Consider the following 23,281-nt stretch of genomic DNA (forward strand, 5'->3'; position numbering starts at 1 on the left):
CTGGTTTTTCCACGCAAGGAGATCATCTAATAATAAACGACAGTTGACAATCATGAAGCCTGGCTGACAGCAAGTATTCAAATGTCTAAGTATTTTCTTGTGGCACTATAAAAAACGAAGCTTTGTCCTGCCATATCTAAAACCTTGTAAGTTCGAAATGTCCTGCCAGCGGTAATGGAATTTTTGAGTTCTTCCGTTTTCTAAAGTTTGGTACATTCCTCACGTCCGTTGATTAGAGTGTAATCACAATCTGAGGCACATAATTGTGTCTGGACGTAAAGAAAGTGTGCTGCGTGGCGTCAAAGGTACTACTGGTCTAAAGTACTTTTTTTCACGTGGCCTACACAGTAGCTCCTCCATACACACAGGTTACTTTTGTAAATGGTGAGGAGTCCCACTTCCAGGACTGTCAGTATACCTGAAGGCATGTCGTTGCCCCCTCTGCCAGATTGGCCCTCATGCCCCCCCCCCCCCCCAAATATATATATATATATATATATATATATATATATATATATATATATATAAAAATAACTGTGTTGTCCGCAGCTCGTGGTCGTGCGGTAGCGTTCTCGCTTCCCACGCCCGGGTTCCCGGGTTCGATTCCCGGCGGGGTCAGGGATTTTCTCTGCCTCGTGATGACTGGGTGTTGTGTGATGTCCTTAGGTTAGTTGGGTTTAAGTAGTTCTAAGTTCTAGGGGAGTGAAGACCATAGATGTTAAGTCCCATAGTGCTCAGAGCCATTTGAACCAAAACTGTGTCCTCCACATTGACGCCGAAGTTATAAAAGGAGAACTAGCGATCGCAATAAATACCGCAGGGAGTAAGTGTGAGGACACTAAAAATCTCCTGTAAGTATGCATCACTCTCTGGCAGATATAAAATTCGCTTCCTTTTCCGCTCCTCCTCTCCATTATCAACAGAAATATCTACTTCACAAAACGCACAAATAAGTGGAACAGTAAACTGGAAGAGCAGCAAACTACGTTAGTGAGACTCAGGTTCCATACACAAACTGGCAGGAATTCTGCGTCACTTCTACCTCTTCAACAGGTGAATTTGGCCGACAAGGAGAGAGAGCTCTTCTTCCTGTCACCAAACTGTGCGACAGTGTCTTGCGCCAAATAAAAACCTCTTGGCAGTCTCGTATAGACACACTTGACGCTGATGATGGAAGCGTGAAATGAGAAGACGTTATTCTATAGATTCTAAGATACAGAGTTTGCTCCTCAGTCTGTCCGAAGATTTTTTTCTGTTACTTATCGCTCTTTTTACCTCTGGCACTGAATTGTACACGTAAAAAATATCAGTATACACCATCGGTCGGATTCCAAGTAAAAATCTACCTCGCAAACCATTGAGGGTTGGTTATACACACAGATGAGAGGTTACCAAAGAAAGAGGACAAGTACAAACGCTCGGGATATTATAAAGTTCATTACATCGCTATTATATGAAACAAATAGGCCAGACGTGTGGATCATTCAGTACAAAATTTAAAGAACACTCCTAAACGGGTAACAGGCGCAGATTTTCAAAAGATCTTACATCTCAAGGAGAAAGGTGAGACGCTTAGAAATTTTAAAGAAATGGAAATTCATGTTCAAAAAGAAGAAAACTGAAAAACTGCTGAACAAACAGGGTGAGTTTCCGAATCTATATTCGACGAATTGCTCATCTGTCGTTCACTACGCCACTTTCCTACCACCGCTCTAATTAAAGGGTAGTTAAAGGTTCATAAAGCATTTTAAAAAATCAGTACAGTAAATGGTCACGAACAACGTAACAAATGATACTGTAAGTCAAAGACAAACTCTCAAAGCTTTTCACAATGTGTATAAATGTTCTATGTGCCCATCGTATTAAAAATTGACAGCAATATATTTTCAGAACTATACGTATGGGCTTAGGAATCTGCATGGGGCTAGGAGAAATTGTTTTATATCTTTTTGTCAGATTTAAAAATGTGTTACATTTAAAAAATATTTAAATCATTACTTTCTACTTTTTAGTCTTATGAGAGTGAAATTTTTCGATAGATTTCAATCAGAACCATTTTTCCCACGAACCGTTGGCGATAGGAAGAGGAGGAGGGGGAAATGCAGTGTTACATAAAGTACCCTCTGCCAAACAGACAAGAAAACGAGCTCTGAGCTATATTGAAAGTTTCAAGCCTCTAGCTCAAAATCAATTGCAAGATTTGAACTTGAAAAGACAAACAGACAAGACAGCAGGTTAATAGAAACGTGGTAAAACGACTCTTGTATATACCAGGTTTGATTAGCATTGCTACATGTATCCCTGTGTTAAGCGTTTTTATCACCCCTATTCACCCCTCCAACCTAAGCTGTAGCAGTGCTAGATGGTCTTACTGTCACAGTAATTTCTTTTCAAGGTTGCAAACGATTCAAGTGCCCAGTTTGGTAGAGACTGGCGTTAAAGAGGTGCACTTCTAAATGGACTGAGTAGTCGCAGACTTTTCCGGCAACGCAGGTAATTTGTGCACATTGCGCATGTAGGGGCTGTGACGCATTCTGCTACGTCCAGCCGTCATATAGGAACCCAATAATTGGATAAGCTTCTTTGTAACTTCTTTTTCGCCCCGCCCCCTTATCCTACTGCAGGTAGGTGGTTCTTATCCCCCACACTACTGCACTGTCGTCTATTTCTGAGCTATATCTAAAATTTCGAATCTCTAGCTCACTGAGAAGTTAGTTTAAAGTCAACAGCAAAATTTGTGCCGAAGAGACAGACAAGAAAGCGACCTAGTAAAACGTGTTAAGAAGTGCAAGACGTCAATTCCGGCGAGTGGATAAACTCGCCAAAGATCTCCTTACTGTTTAGTTACACGACTAGTGATCGATCACCTGAAACAATTACAATGGTAAAATATCTGTGAGTATGCGTCTCGAGTGACCTAAAGTAGAAAAAAAAACCGAAAGAAAGGAAGAAGAAAGTAGTGGGAAATATAACAAGCAAAAGAGTAACTGGAATAATTCTCTCGTTGCTTTTAGTGCGAAGGCTGGTTTGACGCATCTCTTCCACGCTATGCCTCTTCATGTCTGCGTAAGTGCTGCAACCTACATCCACTTGAACCCGGTTACTGTTATTTAAGCCTCTCTTTCTCTCTGCAGTTTTTACTACCTCTCTCCTTCCCTTACAAACACACCCACTTACCTTCATTACCAAATCAACTTTCGTTTTCTGATTCAAAATTTGTCTTATCAACCCATTTCTTACATTACTCAAGTTCTACTATAAAGCTCTTTTCTTCCCCCACTCCACTGAGAATCTCTAGTTACTGGACCTACCTATCTAATCTGCAGCATTCCTCTGTACAATCACATTTGAAAACGGAGTATTCTTTTGTTGGTTCTACTGTTCACCGTCGGACTGATGAGAGCTCTATCCGATGTGTGATTATTTTTACGCAGTTAGTATATCACGTTCAGAGGGAAGTTTACTCTGCAATAAGACAATGAGCACGAATCAGAAGGAAGTCTAATTTACCCAAGATGGTGACAAAAAAATGGTTCAAATGGCTCTGAGCACTATGGGACTTAACTGCTGTGGTCATCAGTCCCCTAGAACTTAGAACTACTTAAACCTAACTAACCTAAGGACATCATACACATCCATGCCCGAGGCAGGATTCGAACCTGCGACCGTAGCGGTCACGCGGTTCATGATGGTGACAGCTTACAAAATAGGCGATAGACCGATTCTTGAGTATCATTCGTCCCTCACTATCTCTTACCGTGTAGAAATGATCAAAAACAGAGCAGCGTATTTCGTAACGGCTTCATCCAGTAACAGCGAGAGCATCACTAATGTTCTCGCGGCAGACGCTACAAGAGATGCTTTGTAGATAGCGGCGAGATTTGATGTTGAAATTGCAATATGTATTCTATTAGAAAAAAAGAGTCAGGCGACATATTACGTGCGGTAGTCATTAAATTTCAATCATCATCCGGGAATAACAATGGTAAGTAATTATTTTCTGTTTACTGCACGTAGATGTCTGCGATCATGGCACACATTGAAACGCCCGCGGCACAGTACCCTAGCACGCCGCTAGAAGAAGCCAACCCAAAATGGCTCAGGCCCCTTCCACTGCATCAACTACGCAAGTTCCGAGAACGTCGATGGCCATGCAGATGGAAAAAATTGCCGCTGTCGGCCGCGAATTACAGCGGTCTTTACGTCCCTGTCAGCTGCTAGCCCGCCATTACTCTGCCGCATCACGAGTCGCATCTATTTCTGTCGCAACATAAACACAGCCCGCTAACAGCGGCAGGATGCAACGCCTTTTGAATATTCAATGCGAGACATCGCTCTGCGCGGAAAAAAATTCACCGCAGCGCGATCTGCTCAGTCTAGGAAAACACAAACCTCGCACAACTGACCTCTTCTAAAACGACCCAACGCACCTCATTGTATTCGCGTTATGCTGAAGTTTGTTAACATGTTAACGATCGTGTCATTAGTAATAATGACAAAGGCAAGTTCAAAAAGGGCTCCGAATCTGATCGTCTTCCCGCGCGTGGAGTTTACGATGTAATTCCGTGGAGCTGTAATGAGACGCCCTCTAAGAACACGACAGGGGTTCGAGTGGAGAGTCAGGCCTGCTTTCGTACGAAAACGGTGTACTTAATGACCACGTAAGAAGTAACGCTGTGGTCAACCTTAAGGCTGGTCTGGACACCACAGTGCTTTGCTAGGCGTGGTCCGGTTGGATGTGGCCCGTTGCCTCCCTCCGACCTTTGAACTGACTCACACGCAGTTAGTTACACGGGGATCTACAATTTAACGTGGCCTCGGAACCAGGCGCAACTTGGCATTTTTCGTACGTACATATGCGAATGAAACAATTAGTGACAGAAAAAATTTCAGAGCTCACCTAGGTTTAAACACTGAACCTCTAGATTTGTAGTCCGACCCTAAGTCACTCACTTAGCAGACCCGCTGGAGGGGTGTGCAGTCAGGACATTTGTCCGGGCGCCAAAAATTTAGGGCCGCCATTTTGCCGGTAACTGTACGAAAAGCATTGATTTGTTAAATACTCAATAACCGGAATATATTACTGCGTGCAAACACGAAATGTTAAGTTGTAGTCATGCGAGTGGTTTCCATCGTGTCGGTTACCTACATCCTCATTATTATGACGTCCCTAACTGCGCGGCCTGCTGCTGCGCCTACGAGTGTGTCCGTCTCATCTTCGACGCTCTCCTTGCTGGCGAAGGTTCTGTGCTCCCTCCGAGACGCCACTGTGGCGGTTGTGTCACCTGTTGTTACGTGCATCGTGGTAAAGCGACATTCACCTCAGAACGCAACTCACACTCGCAATTATCCGGTTTTTTAAATGCAAATACATCTACCCCACTGGCCATTAAAATTGCTACACCACGAAGATGACGTGCTACAGACGCGAGATTTAACCGACAGGAAGAAGATGCTCTGATATGCAAATGATTAGCTTTTCAGAGCATTCACACAAGGTTGGCGCCGGTAGCGACACCTACAACGTGCAGACATGAGGAAAGTTTCCAACCGATTTCTCACACACAAACACCAGCAGATCGGCGTTGCCTGGTGAAACGTTGTTGTGATGCCTCGTGTAAGGAGGAGAAATGCGTACCATCACGTTTCCGACTTTGATAAAGGTCGGATTGTAGCCTATCGCGATTACGGTTCATCGTATCGCGAATTTTGTGCTCGCGTTGGTTGAGATCCGATGACTGTTAGCAGAATATGGAATCGGTGGCTTCAGGAGGGTAATACGGAACGCCGTGCTGGATCCCAACGGCCTCGTGTCACTAGCAGTCGAGATGACAGGCATCTTATCCGCATGCCTGTAACGGATCGTGCAGCCACGTCTCGACCCCTGAGTCAACAGTTGGAATGTTTGCAAGACAACAACCATCTGCACGAACAGTTCGACGACATTTGCAGCAGCATGGACTATCAGCTCGGAGACCATGGCTGCGGTTACCCTTGACACTGCATCACAGACAGGAGCGCCTGCGATGGTGTACTCAACGACGAACCTGAGTGCACGAATGGCAAAACGCCATTTTTTCGGATTAATCCACGTTCTGTTTACAGCATCATGATGGTCGCATCCGTGTTTGACGAAATCGCGGTGAACGCACATTGGAAGCGTGTATTCGTCATCGCCATACTGGCGTATCACCCGGCGTGATGGTATGGGGTGCCATATGTTACACGTCTCGGTCACCTCTTGTTCGCTTTGATGACAATTTGAACAGTGGACGTTACATTTCAGATGTGTTACGACCCGTGGCTCTACCCTTCATTCGATACCTGCGAAACTCTACATTTCAGCAGGATAACGCACGACCGCATGTTGCAGGTCCTGTACGGGCCTTTCTGGATACAGAAAATGTTCGACTGCTGCCCTGGCCAGCACATTCTCCATATCTCTCACCAATTGAATGCGTCTGGTCAATGGTGGCCGAGCATCTGGCTCGTCACAATACGCCAGTCACTACTCTTGATGAACTGTGGTATCGTGTTGAAGCTGCATGGGCAGCTGTACCTGTATTCGCTGTTCAAGCTCTGTTTGTCTCTATGTCCAGGCGTATCAAGGCCGTTATTACGGCCAGAGGTGGTTGTTCTGGGCAATTTTAATGGCCAGTAGTGTATAATTGAGCTATTGTTTAGTTTGACAGATACAGTTTATCGTAAATCGATTATCGTATCAAAACAATAAAGTAAATATCTAATTTACCCAAACAGGCTGTTCACTGAATCAATAAAATTAGTATAAAATTTGAATGTAATCTATAGGTAAATTTACTTATATTTCTGTTTGGCGAGAATAATTTTTTGAATCGGTGATATACAATATAAGGAGCGAAAGGCTATTTACAATTTGTACGGAAACCAGATGGCAGTTATAAGAGTTGAGGCGCATGAAAGGGAAGCGGTGGTTGAGAAGGGAGTGAGACAGGGTTGTAGCATATCCCCGATGATATTCAATCTGTGTATTGTGCAAGCATTAAAGGAAAGAAAAGGAAAATTCGGAGTAGGAACTACAATCCGTGGAGAAGAAATAAAAACTTTGAGGTTCGCCGATGACATTGTAATTCTGTCAGAGATAGCAAAGGACCTGGAAGAGCAGCTGAACGGAATGGAGAGTGTCTTGAAAGGAGAATATAAGATGAACATCAACAAAAGCAAAACGAGGATAATGGAATGTAGTCGAATTAAATCGGATGATGCTGCGGGAATTAGATTAGGAAATGAGACGCTTAAAGTAGTAAAGGAGTTTTGCTATTTGGGGAGCAAAATAACTCATGATGGTCGAACTAGAGAGGATATAAAATGTAGACTGGCAATAGCAAGGAAAGCGTTTCTGAAGAAGAAAAATTTGTTAACATCGAGTATAGATTTACGTGTCAGGAAGCCATTTCTGAAAGTATTTGTATGGAGTGTAGCCATGTATAGAAGTGAAACGTGAACGACAAATAGTTTAGACAAGAAGAGAATAGAAGCTTTCGAAATGTGTTGCTAGAGAAGAATGCTGAAGATTAGATGGGTAGATCACATAACTAATGGGGTATTGAATAGGATTCCGGAGAAGAGGAATTTGTGGCACAACTTGACTAGAAGAAGGGATCGGTTGGTAGGGCATATTCTGAGGCATCAAGGGATCACCAAGATAGTATTGGACGGCAGCGTGGAGGGTAAAATAGTAGAGGGAGACCAAGAGATGAATACACCGAACAGATTCAGAAGGATGTAGGCTGCAATAGGTACTGGGAGATGAAGAAGCTTGCCAAGGATAGAGTAGCGTGGAGAGCTGCATCAAACCAGTCTCTGGACTGAAGACCACAACAACAACAATGTAAGATAGTTATTAAGTTCATTTATTCGATAAAACGCCTTTGTATCTGAATAACTAAACTGAATGAAATTTCAAAATCAAGAATTATACAATTGGGTTTGACTGTTTATGATTTGCTGGAATATTTGTTGCTATAAAATACATTATATAGCAACACTAAACATCCTGTATGTTAACAGGATACGAGAAGTATTTTGTGTAGGTCACAAGTATTTTTTATATCAATTGACAAAATGTAATTTTGAAGTTATATTAATCACGGTTTGAGGTTATTTATAACCAGCATAAATCTTTATTTTTTTTACAGTTTACAAATGTCTGATATTACAGTTGGAGGACTTCATGACTACAGTTTAAATTTGCCAGGTATCAGACGGGAGGTATACGACAAAGGGCCCAACGAGGGACAATAAAGCAGGAGTGCTATCTAGAGAATTAAACACTATAACATGCCATCATTCTATGTTCTGTCTAGTAGCCATTCTCTCGATCTTACTGTTAATGATATGGCAAAAGCACCCTTGGAATCCACTAATTTCGTCAACATTGTCCAAAAAAAATATTTATTTTACTTTGGCATCTACTTTTCGAGGGACAATACTTTTGAAACATGTTTAACTTTGAAGCCATTGAGTGGCACTAGATGACAGAGTACGACAGAGGCCTTAAAGCCTTTGAGATTCCAATTGGGAAGATGTATAAGATGCCTTGCTAAGCATCTACGAACACCAAGAAATTTGTATTTATGTTCTTAAGGAGCGGTACATTGTCATTTTGCCTGGGATAACGCCACCGTTAGAGCGGGCCCTGAACTTAGGCACAAAGCTACACAGTAACAACAACACTTAAAAAAATCATAATAATGCACAGTATTCCGTCATAAGTTGATATTGACATCTGCTCATAACGTGTTCCGACGTTGAGTACATCATAGTCAGATGGTGAAGCCGCAGTAACAATTGTAAATTTGTGCCACACTAGGACTCATAGCTGGAATCCATGCTTCTAGCGTGCCCAGTGTTAAAGGGCTGGGCTATCTAAACACACCTCCAGGTCTGACTCAAACTTTCATCCTGAGTTCCGTCGCTCGCTTACTTAGAATTGGTAATTATTCCTCTCCTTGTGGATTATGAACTGTTTCACCACTAGCGTTATTTGAAGAGTGGCAGTGAAGTGCTTTATAAGTGCCATTTCACAAAAATGCGTTTTCTATGCTATTGTATTAAACTCGGTACGATGTTGTAGAATCCTATACGTTATACAGATGCTAAACCATGGAGGAAGTTTTGTAACAATCTGTGTTTTCCTATGGAGTTAAAAAATTTAAAACATATGAGAAGTGGTTTTTGTTGAGAACAGTTCTAATAGTTAAAAACCTAGTACTGTATTTCCCTACTTACAGCATCACGAATGAAACTTAGTTCCTTGGTATTAGTGGGCGTTGGACCAAAAACTTTCTTCCCGCTATTTTGTCGAAAATTGACGTTTTTAAGAGCGTGGCTGCGTAAAAATTACAAATTGATTCCTGCAGAGAAGAAAACAGCAACCAGTCAGTGTTAATAATGCTATTTCTTTGTACAAATGGCATCACTACTGATTTCTAGCCGATAAGTTCAACTTCAGACGACTGTATTTAGTATTACGTTTGTTGTTATTTATATTAGTTGTCGAAAAGAAAACAGCCACCAACTAATTTAAAGAACAACAAATGTAATATAAACATGAACAGCCGTCTGGAGATCTATCTGTCGGTTCGAAAACGAGAACGGCGCTATTGTGGACACAGGTAAAATTAGTAACAGTAGTTGGTTGCTGTTTTCTTCTCTGCAAGAATCAACTTGTAAAAATTATCTGATTGGCATTTAGACCCAGCTACTTTCTTTGTATGGGACGCAGAACGGTCTTAATAGAGTATTTATTTTCTAATTTGTCTCATTATTTTCTGAAATAATGCAGTGTGCAGCGTACTTCTATTGTATCAGAATACCTTATCAACTTTCTGAATTGAAATCAGTTACGAACAAACAAAAATTCATTGTTGTTTTCATTATCCTGACATAGAACATTTTCCATTTCCACTTTCATTTGGAGATCGGTTGATATGCTGAAAGCCGCTTATTGAATTACAGTAACAAAATCATGCCACGAGATTCGAATAAAACTTCTGTTTTCATGAGTGCTTCAATCTTTGCAGACATTCACTAGTGACGGATTGCTGTTCAATATTCTTTAGTAAAAAGGAGACTATAAAACTCCGTATACTACTTGGCTACCATTAAAATACTTCCTCTAACCGCCTGTTCATTTGCCAGATTGGGAATCGAACCCGGATTTCGTGCTCAAAGAGCCTAATTTTTAAGGAAGCTCTCCGCGAAAAGCAGGAAGTCGGAACTTGAAACCCAATTTCTCGACTGTCATTGCAGGTTCATTAGACTGAGCGTGAGTGTTCAGAACACGTGAACAGCTTGCACTGCAACCAGCTTCTTCATTAATTTCATCCCCATCCGTCCACTCACTGGATTTCAGTACATTTAATTCATTTCAGGAATCAGGCAGTATTTACACGGCCTGCTCATATAGCGCAGTGTACAGTCCGCTAGCTTGCGAGACAGGGCGGAGAGACAGTCTCGGACCGAATCATCATGGCGTACTAAACGACTGTGGGCTGTTACATTGTCCAGCCTGCGTGTGGTTTTTAGGCGGTTTCCGACTCTCGGTTAGGCAACTACTCAGCTGGTCCCCAGTCTCCACCTCAGAAAATACGATGCACAGACGATTAAAATACGATCACACACTGAACAAAGTTTACACAGTTCACAGACAGATTGGGTACACGACGTTCCTTCTTAGGCTACTTTGACGAATGTGGCGACAGGAAGGGCAATGGGCTAAAAAGTTATCTGGGAGGATGGGATGGACAGAGGGAGAGGACGGAGGAGGTGATGGATAGACAGGGCGAGGATGAGATGGATAGAGTGTGTGGGGAGGAAAGGACGGATAGAGGGAGAAGGTAAGAAGAGATGGGCAGAGAGTGTGCGAGGTGGAGTTGGACATAAAGAGGGAGTCGAAAGAGATGGACAGAGAGAGGGGAGAGGAAGATACTGATTCAGGGGACGATAAGAAGAGATGACACAGAGAGATTGGAGAGGAAGAGATTGACAAAAAGATGAAAAGGAGAGGACAGAGAGAGGGGAAGGAGGAAAGGGACAGAGATATGGGGAAGAAGGAGATGGAGAGAGAGAGGGAGAGAGAGAGAGAGAGAGAGAGAGAGAGAGAGAGAGAGAGAGAGAGAGAGTAGAAGGAGGAGGTGGACACAGAAAGAGGAAGAAATGAGCAATATACGTGTCGTACCCGTACGCGGGCGAAGCAGCCGTAAAAAGACTAGAATAAAACAAACTTTCCAAATCTTGATTACAGCGTATCAGGTACGAGACGGCATTAACGGTAAGAAAATGTAATGCATTATTTACATCATGTATTTTGGTATCATTCTAAGTGATTTTGTTGTAATCGTTTCAGCACACAAGTATTACAATATAAGTCAAAACATCATGGCATCGTCGCTGACTCTGAGGCATTGGGCACCGAAATGCTTTGTACGAGGATAATGAACTGCGCCATCGCAGTAGGCCTATACGTAAATTATCAACACCGGCGTACAATTGAACGTCGCATATTATTAGTGCGGACATTAAGCTATACCCTGCCTACCGCTCAAACTTGCCGCACGACACCCAGAAGTACCTGATAGTTTTTTCACAGTAGGCGAAATGTTTGGAAATTTGTGTTAAGTTCCTATGGGACCAAACCGCCGAGGTCATCGGTTCCTAGGCTTACACACTACCTAATCTAACTTAAACTAACTTACGCTAAGGACGACACACACACCCATGCCCGAAGGAGGACTCGAATCTCCGACGGGGGATGCCGCGCGGACCATGGTTAGGTTAGGTTAGTGTTTAACGTCCCGTCGACAACGAGGTCATTAGAGACGGAGCGCAAGCTCGGGTTAGGGAAGGATTGGGAAGGAAATCAGCCGTGCCCTTTCAAAGGAACCATCCCAGCATTTGCCTGAAACGATTTAGGGAAATCACGGAAAACCTAAATCAGGATGGCTGGAGACGGGATTGAACCGTCGTCCTCCCGAATGCGAGTCCAGTGTGCTACCACTGCGCCACCTCGCTCGGTGCGCGGACCATGGCAAGGCGCCATAGACCAGGCGGCGCGTGGTAGGTGACATTTTTACCCAGTGGGCTTACGTGCTTCACAGTTTACTGTAACGCAGTTCTGATTTCCTAGGCCACGTACACGAAGATATGCATGCTATGGTATGAACAATATTACAAGGACATGAAGCGTAAGTAGACGATGACGCAGAGATGATAGATACTGTATTATCTAATATGTTCCTCCGATTTTTTCCGAGGAGAGTTTTACCACTTTATTGAACCTCTAGGGCGCAAATCAGTCAAAATGTCGTCATCGTAGGGTATACTGTGCTTTACAGGTAACCTACGACGGATTTCTCAAGTGGTAGTTTAGTCTGATGTAAAATTGAGGCGAATGAACAAAACTTTACATGCAAGAAAGCAGAATCGCCGTCAGTAACTGAGCGTAAAGCGCATTCTGTGAACAGTTTTTCTCATTCTGCCTGTCGCCTGTAAAACTGCGACTATTGGCAAAAGATAAAGAAGCAGAATAACGCACATGACCTACAGACAAGAGGTTACGAAGAGAGAAAATATCGGGTGATCAAAAAGTCAGTATAAATTTGAAAACTGAATAAATCACGGAATAATGTAGATAGAGAGGTACAAATTGACAAAAAAAATGGTTCAAATGGCTTTGAGCACTATGGGACTTAACTACTGAGGTCATCAGTCCCCTAGAACTTAGAACTACTTAAACCTAACTAACCTAAGGACATCACACACATCCATGCCCGAGGCAGGATTCGAACCTGCGACCGTAGCGGCCACGCGGTTCCAAACTGAAGCGCTTAGAACCGCACGGCCACACCGGCACAAATTGATACATATGCTTGGAATGACATGGGGTTTCATTAGAATCAAAAAAATACAAACGTTCAAAAAATGTCCGACAGATGGCGCTTCATCTGACAAGAATAGCAATAATTAGCATAACAAAGTAAGACAAAGCAAAGATGATGTTCTTTACAGGAAATGCTCAATATTTCCACCATCATTCCTCAAAAATGGCTATAGCCGAGGAATAATGTTGTGAACAGCACTGTAAAGCATGTCCGGAGCTATGGTGAGGCATTGGCGTCGGATGTTGTCTTTCAGCATCCCTAGAGATGTCGGTCGATCACGATACCCCAAAGCCAATAAACGCACAGACTGAGGTCTGGGGACCTGGGAGGCCAAGCATGACCAAAGTGGCGGCTGAGCACACGATCATCACCAAACGACGCGCACAAGAGATCTTTTACGCGTCTAGCAATATGGTGTGTGTGTGTGTGTGTGGTTTTTTTTTTTTTTTTGTTCTAATAAAACCCCATGTCATTCCAAGCATGTGTGTCAATTTTTACTTCTCTATCTACATTATTCCGTGGTTTACTAAGTTTTCAAATTTATAATGACTTTTTGATCACCCGGTATATATCGGTAATACTTGAGTAAATATGTATAGTCCTCAACGATCATATCTGAAATCTAAGCCGATTTCAGCATATCAAAATATTGTGGTTGTCGGTCCAAGGACTGGGTTGATACAAATCTTAAACCTACATGTATTTGAACAATTTTACTGTTGTCAAGCCTTGTTCCCCTTCAATACGTTTTAACCCTCACCCATTCACGCGCTGCCTCAAGAATGTTCTATCATTCAGTCCATTACTTTAGTCAAATTGTGTCGTAAAGGTCTTTTCTTCCCAATCTGATTCAGTGGCTCTTCATTAGTTACTCCATCCAATTACCTAATCGTCAACACTGTTCTGTAATTCCACGTTTCAGAAGCTTCTATTCGCTTCCAGAGTGTGCTGTTCAGTGTCTGCATTATGCACTTCAATATAAAGCGATTTTAAACACATGTTTTTTAAAAAAAGACTTAAATTTCTGTTCATTGTCCAAATGTTTCTGTTTTTCAAAAACATTTCTTGCTACTACCAAACTACATTTTACATACTCTTTACTCCTGTCGTCAATCGTTGTTTTCCTGCCCAAATAACGAATCCACTTTACTAATTTCAGAGTCTGATTTCCTTGCCTAATTCGCCTAGCATCACCTGATTTATGCGAATACATCCCATCATTCTCGTTTCACTTTCATTTACGTGCGTCTTAAAACATATCTTCCAGACACTATCCGCTGCGATCATCGTCAAGTCTACTAAAACACGCCTCGAATCCACTGAGTATTATGTACGATACGTTTTGTTACCTTCGTCACACCAGCTACTTATTCGGTGCGCACCGTAATGGTATTGTGCGTCGCTACACGATATTCTTCAGTAATATCAACCAGTTGTAAAGGTTCTCTGCCAGTCAATAAAGCAATCTTCAAAAAGAGTCCGTTTGTGTATTTCATCGATAACCAATTTAGAACCGTCGTGAATTATTTATTAACGCTATGAGTGCTGCTGACGAGAAATCGAACGTCAAAGTACTACCAGCACAAATGAACTACTTGGGACACTTTATGGAACGGTTTACATGTCCGTACTTCCGTCATTTCACTGATAAATATTCAGCTGTGCGCTTAAGTTTGGAGACAGAATTAATTTAGATGTTTTCAGAAGTAACATATGAAGGTACACATACAAAGTGTAATTCAACAGATAACTAAGAACGGTAGGAATTTCACATGTCGTCCTTACCGAAATCGATGGAGACGGAGCACTAGCTCAGTTTGCAACTAACGATTGAAGCAATTTGCAATAGCATGTACTGAGGAAACATCCCAGCACTGGCCTGAGACGATTTAGGGAAGGCATGTGCAGTTTAACTGATTGTTAATGGGCAGGGATTTAAATCACGATCGTCTCTAATGCAGGTCCAGAGGTGACGCCTAACTCACATCACTGTCAGTTAGGATTGAACTAACGGAGGATATCGAAAAAGCTCAAAGAAGGGCAGCTCGTTTTGTACTATCGCAAAGTAAGGGAGAGAATACCGCAGATATATTACATGAATCGGGGTGGCAGTCACTAGAACAAAGGCGTTTTTCGCTGCGGCAGGACTTTCTCATGAAATATCAATCACCAACTTTCTCCTCAGCGTGTGAAAATATAGCTGGAAATGATCATCATAATAAAATTACAGAAATCACAACCCGCACGGAAAGATTCGTTTTTCCCACGCGCTTTTCGGGAGTGGAATGGTAGAGAAGCTGCTTAAAGGTGGTTCGATGAACCCCCTGCCAGACACTTAATTGTGAATTGCCGGGTAATTATGTAGATGGAGACGTAGATGTAGATGTACTGCCGGATGATGGCACTAACTGAAAAAGAAGTCGACTTAACTACCTCCTTGAAGCGCTTTCGGCGACATCGAGAAATCTTATCTTGTGCTGCTGACCTAATTCTGCCAGTCGTGAGAAACAATTGCGTGTCAGCACCGGGATAAAGCTTGACTAAAATAACGTAATGTCCTTGTCACAAATAATGTCGTGCTAATAAAAGTACAAAGAGAACTCACAGGGTGTGCCGAATATTTAGGTAACAAATGTACTGACTGAAGAACTTTCGACACTGGCTATTGAAGGTATTTTAAATCCATTTTTGCAACTACTAAAAATGCGTCTTTGCTTTACAAGGCGGGTTTTGTTTCATCATTTGTAACGTCATCAGTGGTCTGAAATAAAACGTATTTACAAAACTGGTTCGCTTCTGGATCTAAAAATACTTTGTTGCGAATGATATTGAGTCGTGATTTTCGCTTGCATCATTTTCGCTGCATTTAGTGCCAAATGCAGGAAAACGTGGAAAATGTGCTTGCAGACAACACTTCTACACGTAAGCGGAAATGATATAAAATGCTGAAAATACAAATCACACTTCAATACCTTTTTAAACTGAAAGTTATTGATCTAGAATAAACCAAACTGTACACATGCTTCTTTCCAGACAACTCACGACGTTTTAAATAAAACAAAACAAAACGCGTATAGTAAAGTAAATAGCTGCAAAACCGGATTTAAAAGACCAGTTCTCTTCAGATCCTACTAGGATTTCGTACAGAATGTAAGCCCGTAAGCAAAAAATCCACCGTTGGCACATCACAGAAGTTTGTTTACCGTTTTACAAGACGGCGAGCGCCACAGAGACTATGCACAGAAATGATCAACTTACAGACACTTCCCTCGCACACACTGCGTATGTTGTACTGCCTGAAATATTAATTTTTGACCATTTGTTTCTCATCTCAAAACACTTAGTATAGGAGAATCCTCTGCCGTATGTATAATATTGACCCAAAGATGTCCTACTCCCTGAAACAGGGAGAACCGTATAATAACAGCGAAAAATGAAGCGGCTGAAAATATACGGCATCAGAAGCAAACACGTTCCACTAAACATCTGACCGCAGAGTGGCTGTCTGCAAGGCAACCGCAAATGTGTAGTTACTACTCGACGCTGACTTTGGTGTACAAATGTATTTGAAACGTTTTCGATCAAGTCCCCATGTGACTGGGCTTAATTTTACCAATCGCCCACGGTTGGAGAATATGGGGCACCAGCACATTTTGCTACTCACGCGAACATAATGGTTCACGATGAATAGGTCGAACACGATCTCCACGATCCCCTCACACCAATCTTCTGTAGATTTCAGTCTGGGGCTCAGGAGCGAAGTGTACGGTACTCCCGTTGACATGGTTGAAGAAATGGAGAGGAGAATTACACAGTCTTGTCTAGTTTTACGAAATGATATGGGAGTGTTTGAAAGAATTCGTGTCTCGCTGTAGAGTTAATTATAGTCCTGCATCCAAATGCGAGGACGACGCATGGAACAGCTCTTAGGTGCGAGTGTACAGTACATTGTAACATGTAACGTGCTGAAGCAATATTGTACGCTTTGCGAAGGTAGAAGAAGGGTGAAATTCGAGTCCAATTACATGGAAACTTAATTGAAAAGTTTATATCGACAGTACATTTGTTCTAACTAGGATAATATTAATGTTCATGCTCAAGTCAGCGGCGGGTCGTAATCAAACATCCGCAATTATTATCTCGTAAACGATTCGTCTGCGTACCCAAGTTAATTAGATCGTATTTGCTTCTACTATCGTATACTTCTAATTCCTGTCCGTTTTCGATAGTAATTATGATACACCCAATATATACTCGTACTTTCTCACTGATTTATATGAGATTGTAATAATTGATGGTTCTGAAACAAAATTGCCTCGTTTGGTAATGAGATTTTGGTGAAACGTTACAGAAGGAAATCACAGTATTTCGCAAGCATAAGCAGATTATCACTGATTGTCACCAAGCAGCCATACAATTAAATGATACAGTCATCACTTCCAACTAAATGTGGCAATAACTTCTAAATATAAAGGTGCATTTCAGGTCTTTCAGTACCGAAAGAACTGTTAATGAAATAGTCCAAACGTGCGTGAAGAATCATTTTTAACGTGTGGTTTAAAATATTTTGCACCTCTATTTAAAATGAGACCATAGGGGAAAATCAGATTAATAATCGTTTCTACGTATGAACAAAATCAATAGTTCTCCCCATTTTACTTCTGTTTGTGGAATGAGACTCTCGTTTGGTTGTACTGTATTCTCTCTCAGGTACAGTTTCTAATGATAAAGTTGTGAGGAGGGTTATATTTGCATCAGATGTGGTCGATGTTTCGTGACGGATTGAGGTGTAGCGGTCATCGTTGAAAAGGGGGTGGGGAGTCTGGTTCTAATACCGTCAGGTACAAACAAGGGCGTCACGCTAGCATAAAATATTTTTAAAAAGGCGGCCCCCGTAAGACGAACCCTCTGCTGTTCATGTAACGTAACTGCCAAAAATTCGGGATCCCAGCCATTGACAAACGTTTATCATACGTACATATTCCAGCTTGATCCATATTAATATAATTTAAGAAATGAACTAAAGTTTACAAATAAGCAGCCGTATTTTTCAATGGCGGCATACGTCAAGGAAAAGCGAGGAGAGAAGACACCTTTGAGAGAGGATCGGCCGAACTGAAGCAAATAATTAGAAGAACTAGCTACTACTAATGATAACAGAACTGTCATTCTCCAATAAAAATAACGCTATATCCCAGCAGTTCCATTATTTTGATGAAGCGGAAATGTTCTTGTTACCGAATCTACGAACGCAGAATCGAGATGAACTACAAAAGTGTGAGATTTGTAGAGCTTTAGTCTTTAAATTTCATCTGGTTTCATGTGGCCGAACGGGGGAATTCAGGCGATCGAAAGTAAAGGATGAACAGATTCCAAATATTCATCCCGCTCTTTCGTCACAAAAAATTTACGACATCCAGCAATCAATCTCAAAGCAGAGTGGTAATGCACACAAAACATTTTGTCAGTCTTTATTACTTTCTAGACTAAGGCCGTCATGAGACGGCAGCACATATATATTACACAAATTATTTTCTTTTTTCAAAATCTAAAGACATATGTGCTAGAGGACACACTTGTATTATTTTAGGAAAAGAAAGGAAGCTGCACGATGAATATATCCAACTGTCTGATGGTAGGAGCTAGGATTGAATCTCGTTACGACTGGAGAATCGTTCATTCTGTATCTGCCAACTGATTCCATAACCCTCCGTAAAGGGCATGACAGTATCACTGACTTCCTGTCTTATTGCTTTCGAACGCTGAGCGAAGTAAACGTGGGCTGTAAGACTCCGTTTGTACCGCAATACCTCCTACCTTACTCTTATGCTCCCTGCGCAAATTACGCGACGGTGGCGGTAGAACGGTTGTCCAGTCTTTTTCGAATACCGGTCATTAATGTGTCTGAAGAGAACATTGTCGCCTTTCTTCCGAAGATTCGCATTTCATTTCCCTGAACATCACTGTTACACTTCTGTTGCGACAGTACTGACTTTTATGACCCTAGCAGCGCGTCTCTTAAAATTCCATCGCTTTCTGCTACCATACATACTCAGTTAAGGTCTCCAAACAATGTATCAACACTTTAGTATCGCTCGCACTAGCGTCTTGTTTGTGATTCTTCTTACATGTGAACTGCACTTTTCTGAAACTCTTCCATTCCCCTTCCCCACGATCTTTGAATCATTTGATATCGCTCTGTAAACAACATCATTGTACCCCGAATTGTGCCACTTTTGTTACAATTGGGCATTATTGGCTTCTATCCCTTTGTTATGGGCTTTAACTTGTATTTATTCACATTTAAAGGCATCTGTCACTCATTATTCAGCAGCAACTTAGATCCAAGAACGAGGCGTATTCGGAAAGTAAGGTCCGATTAGAAGCGAAATGGAAACCACTGTGAAAATCCAATGGCACTTTGTACTCATGTGTTGGGCAGTGTAGTAAGTGTGCCTGTAGATCGCTTCACGTCGCTCTTTTCATTCAGAGCGCAAAGTGATGACGTACAAATGCCTAATACAACAGTGTCTCCCGCCAAGTATGTGAATTTGGTGAGAGATTTCGCCTAAAGCTACGCAGCCCACATAACATAAATGTCATGAGTTTCTTTCTTCAAGACAATTTTCATCCGCATTCTGCCAGAGCGATGAAGACGCTCCTGCAGCGTTTTCGATGGGAAGTGTTTGATCACCCACAATAAAGCCCTTAATTGGCTCCCGCCGTTGTTCATGTCTGCTCACATGAACCGCTGACTACGAAGACAACATTTTGGCACAAACAACGAAAGGCAGAGCAGTGTAGAGAATTGGCGGAAAACACAGGCGGCTGCTTTCTGTAACAAGGGTACTGGAAAGTTGGTACAACGCCACGACAAATATCTAAGACGGAGCGGCGACTATTTAGAGAGTATTTAGAGAGGCAGGTGGAAGGTGTGGCTGCGCCCACATGCAGCATCCCTATGACTGTGTGCCCTACGAAACGGCGAGGGATTTCCAACCCTCGCTGCGCCCGTTCAAAGCTGCGGGGTTGTATCTCGTTTTCTTAATTAAAAATAATGACCGAGATTTTATTTACGATTCATTCGTATCGTCATCGTATAGTCAGCTAAAGTCATTTTTACTAACAATATATAATCAAAAAAGGAAGAGACAACATAAAATAAGTTTTTATCTTTCGTTCTTTCTTATTCATTTCACTGTAACTATAAATCTATAATACGATCGCACTCTGAGACGAAAACAGTCTCCCTCTTCGCTCCCTACAGCAGTTTCTATCATCAACACTTTGTATAACCACTCCTTCATAAATTACTACTTAAGCATATTTTTAAGGCTTTTCCGCTGTTAAGTTTCCATAATCTCTTCCAAAGAGGACTTAAGACACGAAACGCATTGAATTTTTAATGCTTGGTGTAAATTTAAATTGAGAGGTTATATGAAGTAATAAAATTAAATGCGAATAAAAAAATTCACTGTGGTTTTCATTTCGCAACCGATCGGACCTTACTTTCCGAACAGACTACGTAATTCTGTGTTTCTTTAGAGTCATCCACAGAGCTACTTTCTGGTAGACTATAGCATCCTCAGTGAAGAGCCTGCGAGTGGTCGGAATCTTACCCGATTACTCGTTTTTATATATTAAAAACAGTAGCGGTCGCACTATGTTTTATTGTGCCACACCCGACGTTATCTTCACTTGTACCGAACATTCGCTTCCGTCATATCATACTGGATTGTATGTGCTAAAACTTCCGTCATGTCGATGAGAGATTTTGCAAAGAGACTCCCATAAGATCACATGTCGGTTATCAGTCGATTTTGTAGTGATGTGTTAATCGCGTTTAGGAAATCTAGAAGCATGAAATGTAACCATTTATACGCACTATTTGCAAAGTTCGTGTGTGAAAAATGTGACCTGTGTTTTACGCGAATGGCGTCTGGTAAAATACTTGCCGATTCCCAAGCGCCTTTTTTCCCATGAACGTCATTATATTTGAACATAGCACATGCTTTACGATTCTGCAACAAACTAAGCAAACTATGTCCAAAATATCTTGTAAATCTTCACGATCAACCATACACAAATCAAAGGAATCAGAGAAAATGCAGTTCGTACGCTATGTGTAACTTCTAGGCAGAATAAAAATACCAAAATGGGCAAAATTCATACGGAAGTTGGACTATACTAGTTCGTACGACACGGGAGCACATGTGCTGCGATAGACGGTAACATCTGAGGGAACTAATCTTGCTTTTGGGAGCACTGATAAGAATTCATGGAAAGAATAATCACGATAGATTCCTCATTTGTTGCTTTACATACAAATGAAAGATATTGCGATTGATTGTCCACATATGTCATAGACAACACGCAACATTTGGTGACAAACGACGAGGGGTCAGGGAAAAACATTTCGCACGTAAAATTAACAGTCCTTCAATCCTGTTACAGTTCCTGCAATGACAGAGTTACATACGGCGCACGCTAAATGACTGCAGCTTAGTTCTCGTTTTTCTGTAGCCGAGATTCTGTCGTGGAAACAAGACAGTCGAACAATTATCCAGTCTCCGCGAATATTTCCTGCTGTCGGAAGGAGGGCGCATAGTAAGAACTGCGTAGTGACATCCAGTGGGCTAATCATACGCTGCGGGAAGCACGGCCGCCGTTCCTTAAATGAAGTTCTTGCGAGGGCGCGACCGGCGATAACTCAGGTGGCGACAGCCGGTGCGATCGATGTCCGGCGGCGCTGGCCGCACGCCGCCGCCGTAGCGAGTAGTGTCCCGCGGAGGAGGCGCCCCCCCTGTACTTACGCCTGGGGTGCACGGCGGCTGCGGCGGCCGCGCTGCGGTGGAGCACCATGCCTGCTGCGAGTCGGCCGTCAGCTGTCGGCTCTGCGCTACTGCTGCGGCGGTCCGCTGCCCGCTGATCGCACTCTGCCCGCGGTCCGCGCAAGACTGGCTGACGGCCCGCGAGCGGCGTGCTCGGCGCTTGCCGCCGCCGCCCAACCGGAGCGCAGCGGGCCGTCACGTGACGCGCGCAGTCGCCCAACCGCGGCTCCGGATCCGACGCGGCCTGGACTTCCCCGGTAGCGGGGATGCGCCCGACTTGCAGCATCCCTATGACTGTGTGTCCTACGAAACGGCGAGGGATTTCCAACCCGCGCTGCGCCCGTTCAAAGCTGCGGGGCTGTATCTCGTTTTCTTAATTAAAAATAATGACCGAGATTTTATTTACGATTCATTAGTATCGTCATACTATACTCAGCTAAAGTCGTTTTGATTAACAGTATACAGGGTGGTCCATTGATAGTGACCGGGCCAAATATCTCACGGAATAAGCGTCAAACGAAAAAACTACAAAAAAAAATAATCGTCTAGCTTGAAGGGGGAGACGAGATGGCGCTATGGTTGGCCCGCTAGATGGCGCTGCCATAGGTCAAACAGATATCAACTGCGTTTTTTAAAAATAGGAACCCCATTTTTTTATTACATATTCGTGTAGTACGTAAAGAAATATGAATGTTTTAGTTGGACCACGTTTTTCGCTTTGTGATAGCTGGCGCTGCAATAGTCACAAACGTATAAGTACGTGGTATCACGTAACATTCCGCCACAGCGGACGGTATTTGCTTCGTGATACATTACCCGTGTTAAAATGGACCGTTTACCAATTGCGGAAACGGTCGATATCGTGTTCATGTATGGTTATTGTGATCAAAATGCCCAACGGGCGTTGTGCTATGTATGCTGCTCGGTATCCTGGACGACAAGTGTCATGACCGTTCGTCGGATACTTACGTTATTTAAGGAAACAGGAAGTGTTGAGCCACATGTGAAACGTCAATCACGACCTGTAACAAATGATGATACCCAAGTAGGTGTTTTAGCTGCTGTCGCGGCTAATCCGCCCATCAGTGCGAGAATCGGGAATCTCAAAAACGTCGGTGTTGAGAATGCTACATCAACATCGATTGCAACCGTACCCTATTTCTATGCATCAGGAACTGCATGGCGACGACTTTGAACGTCGTATACAGTTCTGCCACTGGGCACAAGAGAAATTACGGGACGATGACGGATTTTTTGCTCGCGTTCTATTTAGCGACGAAGTGTCATTCACCAACAGCGGTAACGTAAACCGGCATAATATGGGCTATTGGGCAACGGAAAATCCACGATGGCTGCGACAAGTGGAACATCAGCGTCCTTGGCGGGTTAATGTACGGTCCGGCATTATGGGAGGAAGGATAATTGGCCCCCATTTTATCGATGGCAATCTAAATGGTGGTATGTATGCTGATTTCCTACGTAATGTTCTACCGATGTTTCACTGCATGACAGAATGGCGATATACTT

At 42.6% G+C, this 23,281-nt stretch overlaps 1 protein-coding gene across 1 annotated transcript in view; it reads right to left on the reverse strand.

Annotated features, from left to right (window-relative positions):
* Nucleotides 1-22,040, reverse strand: part of LOC126413152 (protein Fe65 homolog) — a 521,914-nt gene extending 499,874 nt beyond the window's left edge. The window contains exon 1 of the mRNA XM_050083046.1: nt 21,737-22,040. Coding sequence (XP_049939003.1) covers nt 21,737-22,040 — 304 coding nt within the window. The remainder of the gene's footprint in view (nt 1-21,736) is intronic.
* Between the last annotated feature and the right edge of the window lie 1,241 nt (nt 22,041-23,281).

Source organism: Schistocerca serialis, chromosome 7 (genome assembly GCF_023864345.2).
Source record: "Schistocerca serialis cubense isolate TAMUIC-IGC-003099 chromosome 7, iqSchSeri2.2, whole genome shotgun sequence".
NCBI classification, from domain to species: domain Eukaryota; kingdom Metazoa; phylum Arthropoda; class Insecta; order Orthoptera; family Acrididae; genus Schistocerca; species Schistocerca serialis.